The sequence below is a fragment of the Teleopsis dalmanni genome, chromosome X (assembly GCF_002237135.1).
Source record: "Teleopsis dalmanni isolate 2A chromosome X, ASM223713v2, whole genome shotgun sequence".
Classification (NCBI taxonomy): domain Eukaryota; kingdom Metazoa; phylum Arthropoda; class Insecta; order Diptera; family Diopsidae; genus Teleopsis; species Teleopsis dalmanni.
Window position 1 is genome coordinate 2929407 of NC_051848.1, and position 18776 is coordinate 2948182.

At 29.8% G+C, this 18776-nt stretch overlaps 1 protein-coding gene across 4 annotated transcripts in view; it reads left to right on the forward strand.

The window, feature by feature from the left end:
- Positions 1-18776, forward strand: part of LOC119662049 — a 72514-nt gene that overhangs the window by 40381 nt on the left and 13357 nt on the right. For 3 of the 4 annotated variants that reach the window (XM_038071588.1, XM_038071592.1, XM_038071589.1), the window contains exons 2-4: positions 692-716; positions 16778-17581; positions 17637-18709. In XM_038071588.1, the coding sequence (XP_037927516.1) occupies positions 16838-17581; positions 17637-18709 (1817 nt within the window). In that variant the 5' untranslated portion in view covers positions 692-716; positions 16778-16837. The remainder of the gene's footprint in view (positions 1-691; positions 717-16777; positions 17582-17636; positions 18710-18776) is intronic. The other variant, XM_038071591.1, reaches the window with a different exon arrangement.

The window sequence follows — 18776 nt, forward strand, 5'->3', positions numbered from 1 at the left end:
TCTTTTCAACAATGTTAAGCGGTAACATTTGTTTTTTATTTACCACATTTACTGCAGTAAAAAACTTTTAACAGTTTTAACTGGCAATGCTGTGCATTCAAATTTTTGGGGCACATTTATTGTACATTTTCATAGATACATATATACTTACTTTTTAGTTATTTCCTACAAGAGTATACCAGGGTAATGTACAAACAGTTAAGCTAAAAATAATGAATGTAGTAAATAATTTTATAAACATTAAAATAATAAGAAATTAAAAAAATAAAAAGATTAGTGGGATGTAAAATGAAACTTTTATCTCTTTTATCTTTTTTATCTCTTCTTAGCAGTGATAACTTATGATAGCTAAAATATGACTTCCATTGAACCGAAGGGATTCCGGGATTTAAAAGCCAAACCCATTGTTAGGTACATCGATAGTCATTCTCTGCAAGAATATTCCAATGCATTTTGTATGCCGCAGTGTGCTACCATTTATGCATCATCCTTTTAAATAATTATTATATTTATAATTTATATATATAAACTTTAGCAGTAATGATAATAATTTACTTTTTTAATTCACTTAAAACTTATTCAGTAAACCACCTATGTATATATCTTCTATAGAATTTAAACTTCAATATTAAGTTAATAACTATTTTTAAATATATTTTTAATAAAAATTTTTTTTTCTATTTTATTTCAGTTAACTTACGTGCAAAAATAATTTTGTAAGTAAATATTTAATTTTAAATTTTTCTATACTAAAATTTATTTATTTTAAAGTTGTTCATAACATATCAGAAAATAGTCCCTGACATTAATGGATAGAAAAAAAAATTAATAAAATTCACTATTTATTTAAATAAAAATAAATAAAGAAATTTTTTGAAAAGTAGTGAACGACAACAACTAAAATTATTTTTATATTATTTTAATTAATTGAATTTTTGGCTGACCATACAGCTCTTTCAAGTATTATCAAATACCCATCATCAGTGATCTTGGAAATAATTCTTGTATTTAATTATTCGTAAATAATTTTTTGAGACTGCAAGTACTAGCGATTGAAGTCTTGCCCTGCAAAATTTAAGCTCAGAGTCAGCACTTCTTACCCAATTGGAGCGTTCATTTTTCGCACATTTTTCTGGAGTTTTGTTAATTTGCTGTGATAGTTTTTATTAACAAATCAGCTGTAGAATAATTGAATTAAATAATTATGCACTTTATTTTTAAATGTTAAATTTCAATACTATTTTGTTTGTATAAATTATAAATAAACTATAAATTATTTGTAGAAACTTAGCTAAATATAATAAATTTCAAAACGAAAACAAACATACACGCCCACTAAACCTGCCTACCAACTTTTAGCGTTTGCTCTTTCATAATTTAATTTGGCAAATTTAAGGTTGCGTATACGTCACGTGGTACCAGAAAAATATTATTTAAATTAAAATTGAAACCATTTTAAAGAACTAAATGAATAAAAATTTGCAAACAGCAATTTTTCAGTGTCGAATTATAGCAAAAATAATTGACTGCGTTAATTTCGTGTTTATTCATTTATATTCTGCAGATATCAACAGCATATCTAGATACATTTTTTGTATCTGCACATAAATATTAATTACGTACGTTGCTGTAGTTATTACTTATCGGTTTCTGTCGTTGCAATTAAATTTCATGTTTCAATAATTGATACCAGGACTCCGCACATTACTCCAGTTATGGAGCAGTGAGTAGTGGGAACCAGTGCAAAATCATCGCTAAAATTTAAGTTTCAATGGTCAAAATTTAAATTTTATGTATTTTGCTGTGAAATGCATTTTTTATTTGTTATGTGCATTTAGTTTTTTCCCGCCTTAACTGCAATTTAGTGCAGCACATTTTGTTGACATTCATATTTATTTATTAATTTTGTTGTTTTAGTTTATTTAAAACAAATTATATATATGCATATATACTTTTTTATATTTATTATGCATAGATTAATGCGTAGATTAATTCAGTATGCCTAGGATCATTTGCGAGAAATACAAACAGAATTTACATTCTGTTAAAATAGGCCTTGTATGGACACGAGTAAAAGTTTCTATAGTTATTTTAAAACTGCAAAAAAACAAGATATTTAATATTTAATAAACTCATATTAGTTAATCTAAGATGACCTCATATGCTTCCAATTCAATCTTTGAAAATAATACAAAAGAGTTAAGTGCTACTTTATCGCTATTCCGCTATTTATTAATCATTCAATATCTATCTATCTATTTGTATATATTTATATCTATCAACGAGTATATATCTAACTGAATTTATCTATTTATATCATTCTATGTATTTATATTTATATTTATATTTATATTTATATTTATATTTATATTTATATTTATATTTTTTATATTTTTATATTTATATATTTATATTTATATATTTATATTTAAATTTATATTTATATTTATATTTATATTTATATTTATATTTATATTTATATTTATATTTATATTGATATTAAAACATAATAACCCAATAAATGAGACAACTGTCTATAAATTATATATTCATGTTTTTTTGTTATTTTTTTTTGTAATAAATTGACTTCAAACTATTATAATTTCTTTTAGAAAGTTCTATATAAAATTCTTTAATAACAATTTATGTATTAATGAAAATTTATTAATTACATTTTGTACGGTACATCCTTTTATATTATTTTAACATCATTTTTATTTCGACTTTCCTTATTTTACAATTTGCACGCTTAGCTCTTAATTAGCGCCATTTTAACTTTCACACTTCTGCTTCATTCCATTTCTTTTCGTTTTCTTTTTATTCTACATATATTTTTTTCCCTTGTTTTTTTTTTTTGTTTTTTTTTTTACATTCTTAAACTGTTACTATAGTAGTTCTTATTTTATTAATTATTTCATATCTTCATTTTTTTTTAGTTTCTTTTATTTTTTTGTTTTCACTTTATTTTTTTTTCATATATATTTTTTTTCTTTTTTTTTTTCATTTTGATTTTTTTTTTATTCTTTTTTCCATTATAACTAAGAATCTCTTAATAATTTTTTTTTTGTTATTCTTATTTTGCTAATGCCTGCAGTCGTGTCAAGTAACCGACACTTCCTTCCTTCCTTTGGCCTTATTCCGGTTTTCAACTCCACTCATAGTGCGCACTGGCAACACTTAATCCTTTTTAACCTTTTCTCTTGAATAAATTTTATTTGCATTTTTTTATGAGTTTTTTATGCAATTCATTGCAGTTTTTGTAGTTTAGCTTCTTTTTTTTGTAGTCGTAGTTGCTACCATTTAACACCAATTGCTGCTGCTTTCATTGCCGTTGGTGTTAATTTTTCTATTACTTTTTAGTAGAGCTTAAATTGTAAAAAAAAAACTCTCTTTCTCTACTGCAAATAAAAATTAAAAAGTATTAAAATTCTTTATATTACTATATTTTAAATATTAAAAAACTTTTTATATAGCAGTGATATACATCTAACCGGCAAATACCTTAGCATCTAAAGTACTTCAGTTCAGACATTTTTTCTATTGAAATATACTTTCCTGTTGCTTTAACACTACTCCGCATCCGCTGTTATTGCCCTGTTCTGTTAAGTTAAATTTATTAAATAAAATTTTTAACTTTGCCAACGATTTTTATTTGAACTTTACTTTTACTGCCTATTCGCCAGCATTGCATTGCTTTCAATTTATTCGATTTCAATTCTGATTTAGCCATAGATCCAGTAGAGTTTTCTGCTCTATTGGCGTTGGTACTGCGCTATTTTTAATTCAATATACTGCGACAAACTATTCATTTCAGTGCCCATTCAATAAATATCTTTTTTGTGTTGTTGGCACTGTGCTACTTTTTATTTTGATATCTAAAAATTTTATTTAAAAGTCAGTGTTTATATAGAGGTAATGCTTAAGATGAGTTTCACAATGAAATGAAATTGTGAATTGTGCTCTTATTTTAAAAGAGCAATTTTTAAATAAATTTTAATAATTACTATTATTAAAATAGTACATATAACTATATCAGCAAATGTATCTGAGACAATTGGTTTTTCCTAACAATACTACTTTTATATGCAATCCATAGTCTCTTATCTTTTATGAATACAACAATATAAAGGCATTAAAAAATTATTTCATATTTTATTTTAACTATAATATTTTAATATTTCTGCAATTAAAAAATGAAATAAAAAATAATTAATATTCCCAATAACACCTTAAGCATTGACACTTGTCATCTTTTCAAATATATTTTACATTGAAATTAAATCACTCATACGCCGTGGTGCGCCATATTTTCTCTTGAAAAAATTCAGTCTTTATAATTTATTTTATATCATTTTCTTCCGTTGAAAATAAAAACATTAAATAATGTAATTAAAATATTTACAATTTATAATATAAGTTTAAAATAAAATAAAGTGTGTTTGTGAAAAAAATGTTAATTCGATTTAATCTTTTGTTGACCTCGCACTTTACTTAAATAATTTCAACTTCACAATGACACACAAAGTAAGGCAGAAAATGTTGCCGTAAAAATCGAAATGTTCTCAGCTGCTACAACGGAAGCGGAAATGCTGGAAATGCTAGCGGAGGCTGGGGTAGACGTGAGTTTAAAAATTAAATTATTATAAAGCAACAGGAAAGAAATGAATTAAGCTGCTTGTAAATACAAGCTAAGCTAAATGCCAGTCTGTTAAATCAATTAGATGAACTAAAAACGTGGCAACAACAATTTCATATCCTGTTGTGTTTCCTTTAATTAATTTTTTTTTTGTTTTTGTTTTTTTTTTCCTTACAGAAAGTAATTAATCTTAAAGATATAAGCTTTTGTGGATGAAACTATATTTTGCGTCTGAAAGTTGTGGAGTTGAAATTGTTTCACAGTAGTAATTTTTATTATAATACACAGTTAGTTGAATAGTAATAATAATAGGAATTAAAATATAGAATGTTAATAAAAAATAAAAAATCTGATATATAAAAAAATAATTAAAATAGGATTTATATATAATAACAGTAAAAAACATTAAATGTTAATAAAAAAATAAAAAGCACTAATGTTTAATTAAATTGTTTTTTAAAATTATTAAAATAACATTAATATATAATAAAAGTAAAAAACATTTAATGTTAATAAAAAATAAAAAAATCTGATATATAATAAAATTGTTTTTTAAAATAATTAAATAAAATTAAATAAATAATAATAGTAAAAAACATTAACCAATAATAAGAAATAAAAAATTCTGATATATAATAAAATTGTTTTTAAAAATAATTAAAATAGCATTTATTTATAATAATAGTAAAAAACATTAAATGATTATTAGAAATAACAGAATCTAATATATTTTAAAATTGTTTTTTGAAATTTAACAATTAAAAATAAAAAATGTGATTGATTAATTTAATTATTCCACAGCTGGTTTATGATTTCATTTTAATATAAACACAGCAAATGAATTTGTTAATAAAAACTTTCATAATAAATTAACAAAACTCCAGAAAAATATGCGAACATAAAAGTGAAGTACGGCTTTGGGTCAATTGTGTTATGAGCACTGACCCTGAGCTTTAAATTTGGCACGCTTTCGATTCCTGGTACTTGTAGTCTCAAAAAATCATTCGCGAATAATTAAATACAAGAATTAATTCTAAGACCACTGATGATGGATATTTGGCAATAATCGAAACAACTATATGGTCAGTCAAAAATGCAATTAATTAAAATAATATAAAAATAATTTTTGTTGTTGTAGCTTACTACTGTTCGAAACTTCTTTATTAAATACCACAATTTCTATTAAAGTAAAAATAATAACTTCTGTCATATTAACGTTAAAATTAAATTTAATATAGAATTACAATGGAAATAATATTAATAAAAAATATATTCAATATCCAGTCTCTGTATTACGTTCCTAGATTAGACTCTATGCACAAAGAAAGAAATAAACTCATGCAATAAATAATGCCTCTACAGAAGAGTTTCTCCAAGTCAAATAAAACACAGTATAGAGTCTATATTTCCTAGTCTTGAATCCTTATGTTCCATAAAATACCGTCCTGAGTGTTTCTTCCGCTTTCGCATCAGTGCCGGGTAATCCACTAGCACATGGTATACGGTTTCTATCGCTTCTCTACAGTATCTGCAGTCTGAGTTGGATTCAATTCCTTATTTTGTTAAGTGATTATTTAATCTGTAACAACCTGTTAGTATTTCAATAATAATTCTCAGGTTATTCTTTGTTATAAGTAGCCCTAAAAGCATTTTATATTGCAATAGTCTATATTCCTCCCGATATAGTTCTCCTTCATTTTTCTTTGTGCCGTTCATAAGAAGTGACATAGTTCCCTTGCCTAGACGACAGAAAGGTTCTGGGCCTATCATTATTGTAACCGCGCCTCTTCTTGCGATTCCAGTGTGCTCTTGAATCCATATTAAGTGCACCTTATAATTCCAGTTAAGCATGTTCAGCTTGTCAATGCACTCCAGTACCAATTTGGATATTATCTGATAAGACTGATTGCTATTATAGGTGCCTGTAATTGAATTGTAACTTAAGCGCATTTAACACATCAGGTTTGGTCGTACAACCTAACTATTGAAATGTGAAATTTGTGCCAAATCGGATGTGTAATAGCAATATGGTCTGATGGTCTGACAACATGCTGAATGGAAATTAAAATATTTTGATTTTTTGAAAGGATGAAAGGATTTTTTATTTTTATTTTGTAGTATATTTGTTGTTTTCTTTGCTGAGACATATTCAAAATAATGTATACTGTGTCGGATGTGTAAGAACAAGCGACGTCAGACAAGTTGTACGACCAAATCTGATGTGTAATACGCGCTTAATAAAAAACTAACGAGCACTGGAACCCATAGGTTTTAATGATCATTAATTAAAAAAAAAATACTACAATGCTTACATTATAAGATATTTTTTATTCTTCATAAATGTATAATGTCAGCTAACTTAATGTAGCGCCATTGTTGAAATAAAATTTTACTCGTGCTTCAAGTGCCTCACAACTTTTTTACTCTTCTTACTTTCTTACCCTTCTTCTTCTGAAGACGGCTTTAAAATGAGGTTACTTATACGTTAGCGTGACCTGTGTTCTGTCGCAGCAATGCAGCAACGCAGAACTAACAACAACAGTAGAATAGCAGCCGTGGAAGCGACAGCGACAGCGGCAGCGGCAGCGTCATCATCGTTAACACAGCTTAACTGCAAACAAATCGCAAAGGAATAAAAGCAATGCGCGATTAACTCAAGCATAGCGGGTGTCGAGGGCAGTTCATAATGCAAAGTGTAGCAAGAAATAAAATAATTAAAAAACAAAAAACAAACAAAAAAAAATAATAATAAAGGCAATGTTAAAAGGCGAAATATGCTACGTACAGGGTACAGCCTAATGAGCTTTTTAAACAAATTGTTGTTAGTGGCATTAAAACCGAAAGAAGACAAAAAAAAAAAAACAAAGCACCAGTCACGTTTGTTTATGTAGGCAACAAAAATTGTTGCGGTTGTTTTATTGTTACAGCATTTCCCATTTATGCATACATACATATGTTTATAAACATGCTTATGTTCAGGTATGCTTCAATCACACACACGCACACACATAACTAGCATTCATTGCGGTGTTATGTTGGCATTACGAAACAGCAAAAAGACAACATAGCGGTAAGGCTATGTTGCAACAACAACACAGCAACACCGTGAAAATACGTGTTGAATGTCAGAACGCTTACATGTTCCGTAATTAATTTGGTTAAATGCAGGATGAAGGATTTGTGTTGCATGAAAGTAGCGAACCACCACCACAGCACCACCGCGCTAATACTTTTTACTTTAAAGTTCACATGTGTGTATGTGTGTGCAAGCGTGTAGGCATTTACTTGCATGTTTATTGTGTGTATGTGTGTGTGTGTGTGTAAATAATGTACACACTTTCTAGGCAGCTTCATTAGTGTTTAGACACAATAAAAACGAAAATTATGTGCTTAGGCGGCAATGCTGCTAACTTGTGGCTTATGTGAACTTATGTGAGAACGAGCGTGTGTGTATACATGTATATATACATGTGTATCTGTTATATGAGTTTATTTGGTTGATTTGGAGTGTTGATAAGCAAGCTAAAAATTCTTACGGAAATCAATGTTCTTCGCATAAAGTTACTTGGGAAATTTGTTAATTATAAACTTAATTATGGTTAATAACGAACTTGTGGTTTTTAGAAATTGGAAAACCAAATAAGCTGCTTAAGCTGCTTTGTTGTGGCTTAAGCAACAGTTACTTTTTAAGTTACGATAATAACTTTAAAATTTATTATTATTAAGTTCTCCATTGAAAGACATTTTAAAAAAGGAAATATTTAATTTTAAACGGATTGAAATAACAAAAAAAAACCTGAAACTTGAACATTGAATGTTTGTGTAGCCTTGGCTCCTTGTGGAAAAACACGCCTAGACATCCCTTCTAACTTGACAGGCATGAGTTTCCAGCCTAGCATTTGCAGTCCAAATAAATTATAACTATAAACCAATTAAATAAAAATTCGAATATTTCCTAAGACCATCGATGATGAATACTTGACAATATTCGAAACAGCGTTGTATGGTCAGCCAAATTTCAATAAATTAACTAAATGTTTGTTCTTGTCTTATCTTTGCTATTCAAATCCGTTCAACTTTTAAATGGTTTCTTTTCGTCATTAAGACGCGTCATTCTCAACAAGAAAAAATTAACATTAAGTATTTAATTTTGTATTTTTTTTAATTAAAAAAAGAAATAGATTTTTCTTTTATTTCTCTTATTTATTTAATAGTTAAAATTAATTACCAACTATTACCTACGGTACGTCCAGGTACTTGCAACTCGGAATAAGGGAAGTCTTTATTAAGTTTTACAGACCCTTATCCCTTTTTTGTGTTAAACTGGGACAGAAAAAAACAAATACTCACGGAGAGGAAGAATCGAAACTGAACTCAAACAAAGCATAGCACAAATCAAACCATTATTATTGTTCTTATTCCTAATGGAATATGGAATTAATTATTCCATTATTTTCAATTTAGATTTTAAGTATAATTCTGTAATTTTTTGTAAGTACTTTACGACTTTCTTTGAATCAATAAATAAAAAATAAAATAATTAAAAACTCTTCTCCAGATTTAGTTCTGGACTTTTTTCCCAAATCTTTAAAGCGCTTTATGTAATTAAAAATAAATTTGCTGCAATAGGTCCCTTTTGGTCGCAGTATCGACTATTCTTTATATCCTTTGTTTGTGACTTGGAATAATAAGACCAGCTGTGATCAATGGTCAGGTCAAAAAACTCAACTAAATAAAATGAATTATTGTAGTCAACTTTTCCGCATGAAATCACTAAGTGATTTTATTAACTTTCCATTTAAATCACCTTTTAATCCTGTTTAATACAACAACACATGAGAACATTTACAAACAAAAGCAATTAAAATACGAGTACTTAACATTCATTGCCTTACGCTCATCACTTCTAATCCAGTAACACAAATCCCAAGTATTTTTGTGTTTACACTGGTGCACTTTATAATCACAACATTTAAATGGAACACTTTTAAGCCACAAACAATTCATAAAGGATTTTATGTTTCAAAAGAAAAAAAGCAAAAAAGGAGAAAAAATCTTTTACAAATGAATCAAATTACCCAAAGTGTCAAAATCAACATATAACAAAAGACGACGAGTCGAGCTCGATCCGAAACGACAGGACCAAAAGGAGCATGCAAAGAAATTTTTTGAAATTCATGGTGCGTTTTATTCAATTTAGTCGTTCCAGAGAATATCTACCAGAAGAGGAGGAAAATTTCAATCGGAAATGAAAATTAAATATAATTCACATATATATGCGCATATATCCTTGCTCCTGTGTGTTTATGTGTTTATATACCCATATTCGTATGTATGCTAATTTAACAAAGTGTGAAGCAGGCCTGAAGAGCAACGCGAGACCCAACAAAGGAAATAAACGTTACTGTAAAGTGTACAAAAAGGAATTTTTAAAAATACACAAAAAAATTCATGAAATATGTAAATTGCCACGTTTGACACAGAAACGACACCCAAAGGATAACGTAACATAACCATTCATAAAGAGGGAAGACACAGCTCCACGCATGGTTACACGTAACTGCCTGGTATTTCTGTGTAATTGTAAACATCGCTGTACGCTTTGACCTTCATTCATTAATTTATGCCATTTACCGAAAATCAGAGCCACAAAAAAAATATTAAATTTTCTTTTGATTTTTTCTGTACAGGAAATTTAATAAAAAAAGTGGGTACCTACAGACGTATATCTCTCAGCTATGAGTTACTTATATTATAGCAATATATATTAAATTTGTTTTTAACGTTCATTTTCATCAAAAAAACTTAATTCTTATTATATAGAATTATATTCTATATTATTAGAGATGAATTATCTCTATTGTTCTAAATAGCGAGGTTTTTATCGAATAGTAGTGAATTGCAACAACAATTTTTTTTATTATTTTTTAAAAGTTATTGACTGACCATACAATTGTTTCGAGTATTACCAAATACCCGAAACTAACTATATCACTAGCATTATATAGTGATAATCTTTATTATTATTATTATTATTGAAAGAAAGGATCGTGCACTGCGACCTAAAACCCCTTACTCGGTTTAGAGTGTTTCTCTAAGTCCGATTTCTTTAATGAAAGACAGTATAGAACCTATGTGTTCTAGTCTTCTAGTGTTTCTTCCGCTTGTGCATCAGTGCTGGGCATTCCCGAAGCACATGGTATGCAGTTTCTCTCTTTTCTCTATAGTATCTGCAGTCTGAGTTGGATTGAATTCCTAACTTCTTAGGTAATTATTCAATCTGCAGTGACCGGTCAATAATTCCGTAATAACTATTTTTTGATTGTGCTATGCAATCTTTGAAGCGTTTTATGTTATAAGTTCCTAAAAGCATTTCAGATTGTGAGAGTCTTGGTGACCCTTCCCAATATAGTTGTCCTTTTTTTTTTATTTTTTGGTTCTGCTATGCAATCTTTGAAACGTTCTTGAAGAACGCTTTGAAGCGCGATCTTTGAAGAAATAGTTAAAAGCTATTTATATCAATTTAGTTAGATTATATTAATTTATAGTTAATGTATAGAGTTAAATTTGTATATTTAAATAATATCTAAAAATCAGGGCTTTGAAGCGGAATTTTTTCGGTAACAATTTTCGAATTGGATTAAAAGAAATAAAATATATCGGTTCGAAGCCGGTTTTCGTTCCTGTAAAAATATCAGTTTTTTTACGATTTTCAGTTCGGTTTCGGTTCGAAGCCCTGGTAAAAATAAAGAATACTACTACTACTACTACTACTACTACTACTATTGGTACAAAATGTAGCGAAACAAAATTATTTAAAATAAGTGATGTTATCAAAATCACTAATCAATTTCCGGCATCGAAGTAACTATAATCGTGCTTAAAAAGCATTTTCACTTCGCTATTATCCTTGTTAAATCGATTACCAGGACTGCTTATTATTTACTTTCATATGCAAAAGTATGTTCTTTCAAATGTTCAGCAAAGCATATTAAAAGTATACAAACCCGTGGTAACATTCCATTGAAAGTACCAGACATATTTAACTCTTAATATTAGTACTATACTTCTATTATCCTTTATGACCAATACAAAGTACTCAGTTCCTTCTTACAACCATTGACATTAGCAATTTTCTTCGCCATTTCGAAAAAAAAAATATTTTTTGACACATTTTTATTTTTTCTCTACAAGTTTCTAGTGTGACATTTTCCATTTTTTTTTTGAATATATATAAATACATATGTATGCATTTTATACACATATATATACATAACGTATATATAAATTTTTTTATTTTTTTTTTTTTCTTCAATCCCATTTTTTTTCTCCCCCATTTATTTTATTTTATTTTTCTATTTATTTTCTTTTTTCTCATTAAATTTGTCCTAAGGACATTTTTCGTATGTAAATGTCTTATTATGAGTTGCTGGTATGTATTGTACAAAATTAACATTGTCAGCACAATAAGGACTGCCTAACCTTGTACTTAGCATATGGAGTGACAGGATATGTAGCATATGTGGCCACATAAAACCCCTTTGGAGTAATCTTTACTGATAAATTTTAACGGGTACCGTATTTCGTTTACCGTTTAATTCCTCCCTTTTTGGACAACTTGGACATCGCAGTGACTTTTGATTGCTGTCATGTTTTGGTTTTCTACAGCTAAGGGTTAATCCCAAACTATGGAATATTTTATAGAAATTACATTACTCCAGAGAGGCAAGTACAATTATCCTGTAAGTTGTTGTGTAATTTACCAGTTCTTTTCACGTTTAGTTGTGGTTTTAGTTTTGGACAGACATTATAATTATACCAAATGTAGTCACGTTAGTTCTAAATGTATCTGTGGGTGCAACTGCAATTGATCTGGAAATTGGTTTAATATTTTTATATTAATCTATAATATATTAATTTTAATCTTAATTAATACAATTTTATAATATATTTTTAATTAATTATTTTAATACATTAATATGTTTTAATATATATCTATTTACTTTATAATATTAAAACTACTCCAACCTTACTTTGTAAAAAAATATATTAACCGAATGCTTGACTAACGTCGTGCCATTGCAATGCATTACTCGACATGCATTTTGTCGTTGCTGAGTTGCACTTTTAATACGTTACTCGCTTATATATACCGAGCACGTTACTCGAACTCATGAACAACCCAATTATACAGTAAATTAATCTGAAAAGCAGATAACATGTTGGGATTACAAGACGTATGCATGGGTAGGGTAGTGGATGGGTGGGGTCAGAGTTAAGGGGATAATTGAAATTAACCACTTTAATACTACATGTTAATATTTTTTTTTTAAATAGCAGCATAGTCTGCCATTTGTTGTTCCATAACTTATATAGCGACGGCATAACACCATCTCGATGGTAAAACCTTTCCATTAATAAAGATCTTTCCCTAAGCTTTTGACATACATTTCACAAAATCGAAAACTATCAGAACTCAGAACCAATTAAGTGCAAATGGTATAGCCAGAATTATGCCATTAATACTGGCGGTGTTTTTGTAATATTTAAAATTAATTATAAAAAGATTTAACAGTAAACTGTATATATTTATCCCCTAATCACTTGCCTAAAATACATCCAAGTATTACAGTACTTGCGATCTCTAATATTTTAAGGATATTTATGTAAACATCTATAATTTTCTAGATAATCGCTACAGAGGAAGATGAGCATATCTATTCCCTAATCACTTTATCTCGGATATGTCAATGCCTAGGGCATATTCCAATACTACAGTACTTAAGTTCTCTAACGCTTTGAGAAATTTTAAGCTAACACATATTATTTTCTGTATAACCCTTACAGATGGATGGGATCATATCTATCCCCTTATAACTTCCTTCTGTATATGCCAATGCCAAAGATGCATCCTAATACTGCATTACTTAAGTTCTCCAACGCCCTTAATGTCATTTAACTCTCTCACAGTATGTGAAGTTGGGTTATTTTCATCTTTCTTGAAACATATTATCTTACATATATTTCAGTTCCATATATTTTGACCTGAAAAATTGTTAAGAAGGCACACAAGGTATTTAAGATTTTAAATCTTACGTCTTTTATTCTCTTTTTCGCAATTTTTTTATTTAACTTATCTCTGAGGTAGAATATTCTCCCAACCATATATCAAAAGTCCTACATTAAACATAATTAATCATGTGTGCGGATTAGTTTAAATCAATATTAACCGAAGTGTGGGGTGTTGAAACACGGTCTTTATTAGTTCCTTAAAATGGTGTCACTTTTCAGGGCTTACCATATATCTTGTTCTTCATAGCACCTCAAACTTCCATTTTTCGGTTGGGTTATTCTTGTCAACAAAATCCATTCTCATTTTCTTAAATGCCGCTGTGATATAAAAGTCGTATATCAATAAGGGGTTTTCTTTGACATTATGTATCTTCAAGCCCTATGCTCCACTAGGAGAAAAGAACAGTATTAAGTAAGTAATTTATCTTCAATATCTGAAGGAAATAAATACCTCTTTATGTTTTAGACGTCTTTATGTTTTAGAACATAAAACCTTTTTTGTGTAATTAGGTAAGACAATACTAATTATAAACTGGAAAAAATATATAAATTATATTGTAAAGCAATTATAACACGAAATAGGAAAAATATAGATAAAGAGGTCTTCAGTAAACTGTTTTATCACCAGCGGTGACGTCACATGACGTCTATTTTCAAGAACTTTATATATCAACTTTTTGTCATAAAATTTATTTAATTTAAAGATACTTTAATTTTTTTCATAATTTTATTTATTTATAATAAACCATTTGAAACATTTTTTTACATTTATTTCGTCTATAATTTAACATGAAATTAATTCTCATAACAATCCTTGCCTTCAGTCATTTGCAGTTATCGTTTTTATTATACAAAGAATTCAGACGTTTTTCCTTTTAAAATGAAATATTTCCTTAAGGATATTTGCTTTAAAAAGTATGTAATCACATCTCGTTGATGTACTCAAACGTCAATATGTAACATGATATATTTATTTAAATTTCGTTATTTTTTATTGTCTAAGCCTTTGACTTAAAAAGCATATCTTTTATTCCTAAAGGCAAATAAGAATTTCTTTTATTTACAAATAAAAAATTTCATCTCAGGTCATATGTGGAAGCACAACATTTTGATGAGATATTTAAATAAGAAATGGATTACTTCAGTCATTACGGCACTATGTTCCACCTAGAAATAAAAGGATTAAATATATATTCAAGTCATAGAGCAGATCGAGAAGAATCTTCAAATTTAAATAAAATTGACGGGATATTTTTTGTGGTCTTGATTTTTCTAGTAACTTCCATTTAGACGATTGAATATAGTAGCCAATGTCATAATCGTTAATGCACATTTTAATCTCCAGTTGGAATACGTTTAAGCAAGTCTATATCATCAGAGATACGACAATATTTTTGTTAAATGTTTCATAGTTTCGGAAGAAAAATGTGTTACCACTCCTTTCATTATTTCAAACGAACGTTGAGATCGCTTCACATGAACTCTATAGTAATTCTTTCACGCTAACAACGCCTCTAATGTCGATTACTTTATTGGTAAGCACAGCTCTTCAACTCTTCATCATTGGTAAATAAGTAAGGATTCCTAGACCATGGATCAATTAAACGTGTTCTCGACCTTTTTGAAGGAGCCTTTGTCTTATAATTCATTACCTATGTTGACTATTGTGTAACAAACAATATCTTAGCAAAATTATGGAATCATATGGTTGTAATATGAACTGTGCCCATATGGAATGGATTACATAGGCAATACCAAATTAACTAGCTGATTGTTACTGCATACAGGCAAAGCAAAAAAAGATAGTGCTACAGACATGAACCAACGTCCAATCAGTGTCCAAATAGACATTACTGAATGATTTGTATTGAACCTACTCATTATCCATAAAATGTTCCACTCATTTAAAATTAGTTAAGATCTTAAACAATATATATGGAACGTGATACTTGTTAGAACATATCTATCTATATTCAAACTTAAACTGATTAATTAAATTTTTTTACTATTTTATTCCAATTTGTACCACAAACTCGTACCACGTATAAAATTGTAGTAGTTTTTATCAGCTATTTAAGCTATATAACAATGCAAGTTTAGAGAAGGACTGATAATTGGACTGGTGCTATGACTTTACATCAGGTTATTATAACCAGAATTTATATTAAATTCAGTTCGCTTAATGTACGCCACATATCCTTTAAGTACGATGTGCTTATATAGAAATCAAAATATAATTGAGTGAGAATAATAAAAAAATAAGCATTATAATGCTATATATAGAAAATATAGTGCTTTTACTTCGCCCAATGTTCCTATTACATTTGTTGACGAATGAGTGTGTACTTTATCATGGTGAGAGGAAGTGTTGGAACGATGGCATTATTTGGGGTCTCACCATCATTTCATCACTTTTTCTTGCATAATATTATTATTTTATTATTTTATTGAAATATGTGAAAAGGCTGATATATTCTTTTCAAAAAAGAAAAACCATATCTCTTTTAATTCGTAGTATATATGTTGTTTTCTTTTTTTCTTGCTGGGGCGTGTTCAACATAGCGACGTCGCACCAAGTATGATGTGTAATACCCGCTTAATGCACAATTCGAATGCACCCATTGTGTTAACTGTGACGAATTAAGTATATTGACATCATTTTCAATACTTCATTCCCATTCTTATAAATATTATAGTCGTATACAAGAAACAGCTGTGACAATCACATTGCAGCTGTTCAAATAAAGTCAGTTACAACCCTGGATTTTAAACAAAATGTTCAAAAGTTCTAAGTTTTATTATCAACGACTTTCGATGTTATACACAGTAAATATATCTAATATCGAAAGCCTCTGTAATTTTGAATATAATTATCTTTACCACGTCTTATTATTAATCAATTTTCATTGATAAATAATAAAATAACGCTCAAGCAAAATGGGATGAATTTCGTTTAATGGGTAATATTCAGTGATCGTGTCAATCAATTTACACTAGATTTTTAAATATTATATATTTAGTAAATAGTTATCAATTTTATAATAAAAAAATTTATTTATTTTCTTTCAGTTGGCCGTTGTGTCATTCAATCTGAAACCAATTCAAAATTGAACTTTTGCTAAATATAAAATGGAGTTACCTTCGATGGTACAGCGCTCCGGCGATACATTAATTGTACGTAGCGTTGTCAGTGGTAATCAATTGTATATGGAACAAGGGGTTAGTTCTAGAAATAACAACAAAACCAACACAACAGATACTAACGCGTCCTCAGCGACTAACAGTCAAACACAAAATGACAGCGGCGTTATTAGCATGGGAGATGCTTTTGCCAGTATAACATCACCAACGACGATGTCAACCCTAGAGCAACGTCTGGAACGTTTATGTGCTGTAACTGCACAACAACAGCAACAAATGCTGCAACAGCAGCAGCAACAACAACACCAACAGCACCAGCAACAGTTACAAACAGCAGTTGCAGTTGCTGCAGCTGTTGAGCAGCAACACGCACTTGAGCTAAAAGATGAAGGCTTGCCACAGTGCAAAATAAAACGCAATTACAGTTGTAGTCATTGCAATTACTTCACACAAAATCCACGTTGTCACCTGACACATTTACGTGATGTACACGGTGAAAAGATTGTCATCAACAAATGCAAGCTCTGCCTCTATGCATCACGTCATTACCAAAAGCTCGTACGCCACATGAAAATGGTGCACGGCTGCACAGATGGCATAACTAGCGCGCATGGACAGGCGCGTGGTAAGCGCGGCATGAACAAAGAGGCCCGCAAACGTAAATTAGAACAAAGTGTCAATAACGCAGTAGCAGCTGGCAGTGCCATTAAAGAGATGTCAACACTGGAACAGGTAAGTTTATTTGCAAATGATATGCCTCACCTTTGTTGATGTAAAATTCTTTTAGGTTCAGCGAGAATTAGAGAAACAAGAACAAAAATTACGCGACATACAAGCTTTTAATAAGAAACAGGAAGAACAAATGAAACATCAGCAGCAATTGGCCAACAACGCAGCCGAGGCGATATTTGCCGCCGCCTACGAACACCAATTGAAGGCACAGCGTGAACGTGAATTGGATGCGCAGCAAGGACGTGCTGGTTACGAAATCGATCGACGTCAAACACCAACAAATCTTAACAATAACAATACAAATGCCGTCTTCCAAATTCCGCCCATACAACAAACATCAAATATGACCAATTTAAGCCACGAACTCACACCGTCACCCGCTAGTTCCGCATCTCCAACAGCAGCTGTCGCAGCTGCCGGATCTCCAGCTTCCATATCACTGACTTATGTCGAGGAACCAGTACAGAATCGTTTGCTGAAATGCAGTGTCTGTGAGTTTACAACACTCTATCGCGCACAACTGCTCGAGCACGAACTGGAAGAACATTGCAAAACCAAATTTTTCCGTTGCGAAAAATGCTCCTACGTTACGCACATCAAGGCACGCTTCAGTAAGCATGTTAAGTACCACTCCATGCCAATGATTAAATGTGTAACATGTGATTTTCGTACTCCTTACAAATGGAATTTAGATCGTCATATGAAAAATCACGGTGGAGCAGGTCCATTCAAGTGTGCTGCTTGTGATTTCACCGCGGATATCAAACAATCGTTAACAGTACACGAGATGAATCATCATGTGCCACCAGTTGGACATGCTACTGGTATTGCATTGGGTCGGCGTCGTAATAAGGTGGGTGGCACAGACTTAAGTGATGATGACTCCGCTGAATTACTAGAAGATCAGTACAACAATAACAATTTAGATGATTTCGATGAGGCTTTAGCCGCCGGCGTTGAGACTTTTGCTAAAAAATGTAAATACGATGAAGATGAACCAACCGATCTATCGCAGAAAGGTGGCTCCTCCGACACATCCTCAGTACACAATCAGACTGTCACTGTTTTGGCGCCTAAAACTAAAAAACCAATACCGAATCTCATTCCAATACCGAAAATGGGTAATAAGTAAGTAAAAAAAAATTTAACAAATATTTTCTATTTTTCTATAGAATTTTTGACTTAGTATCGACAA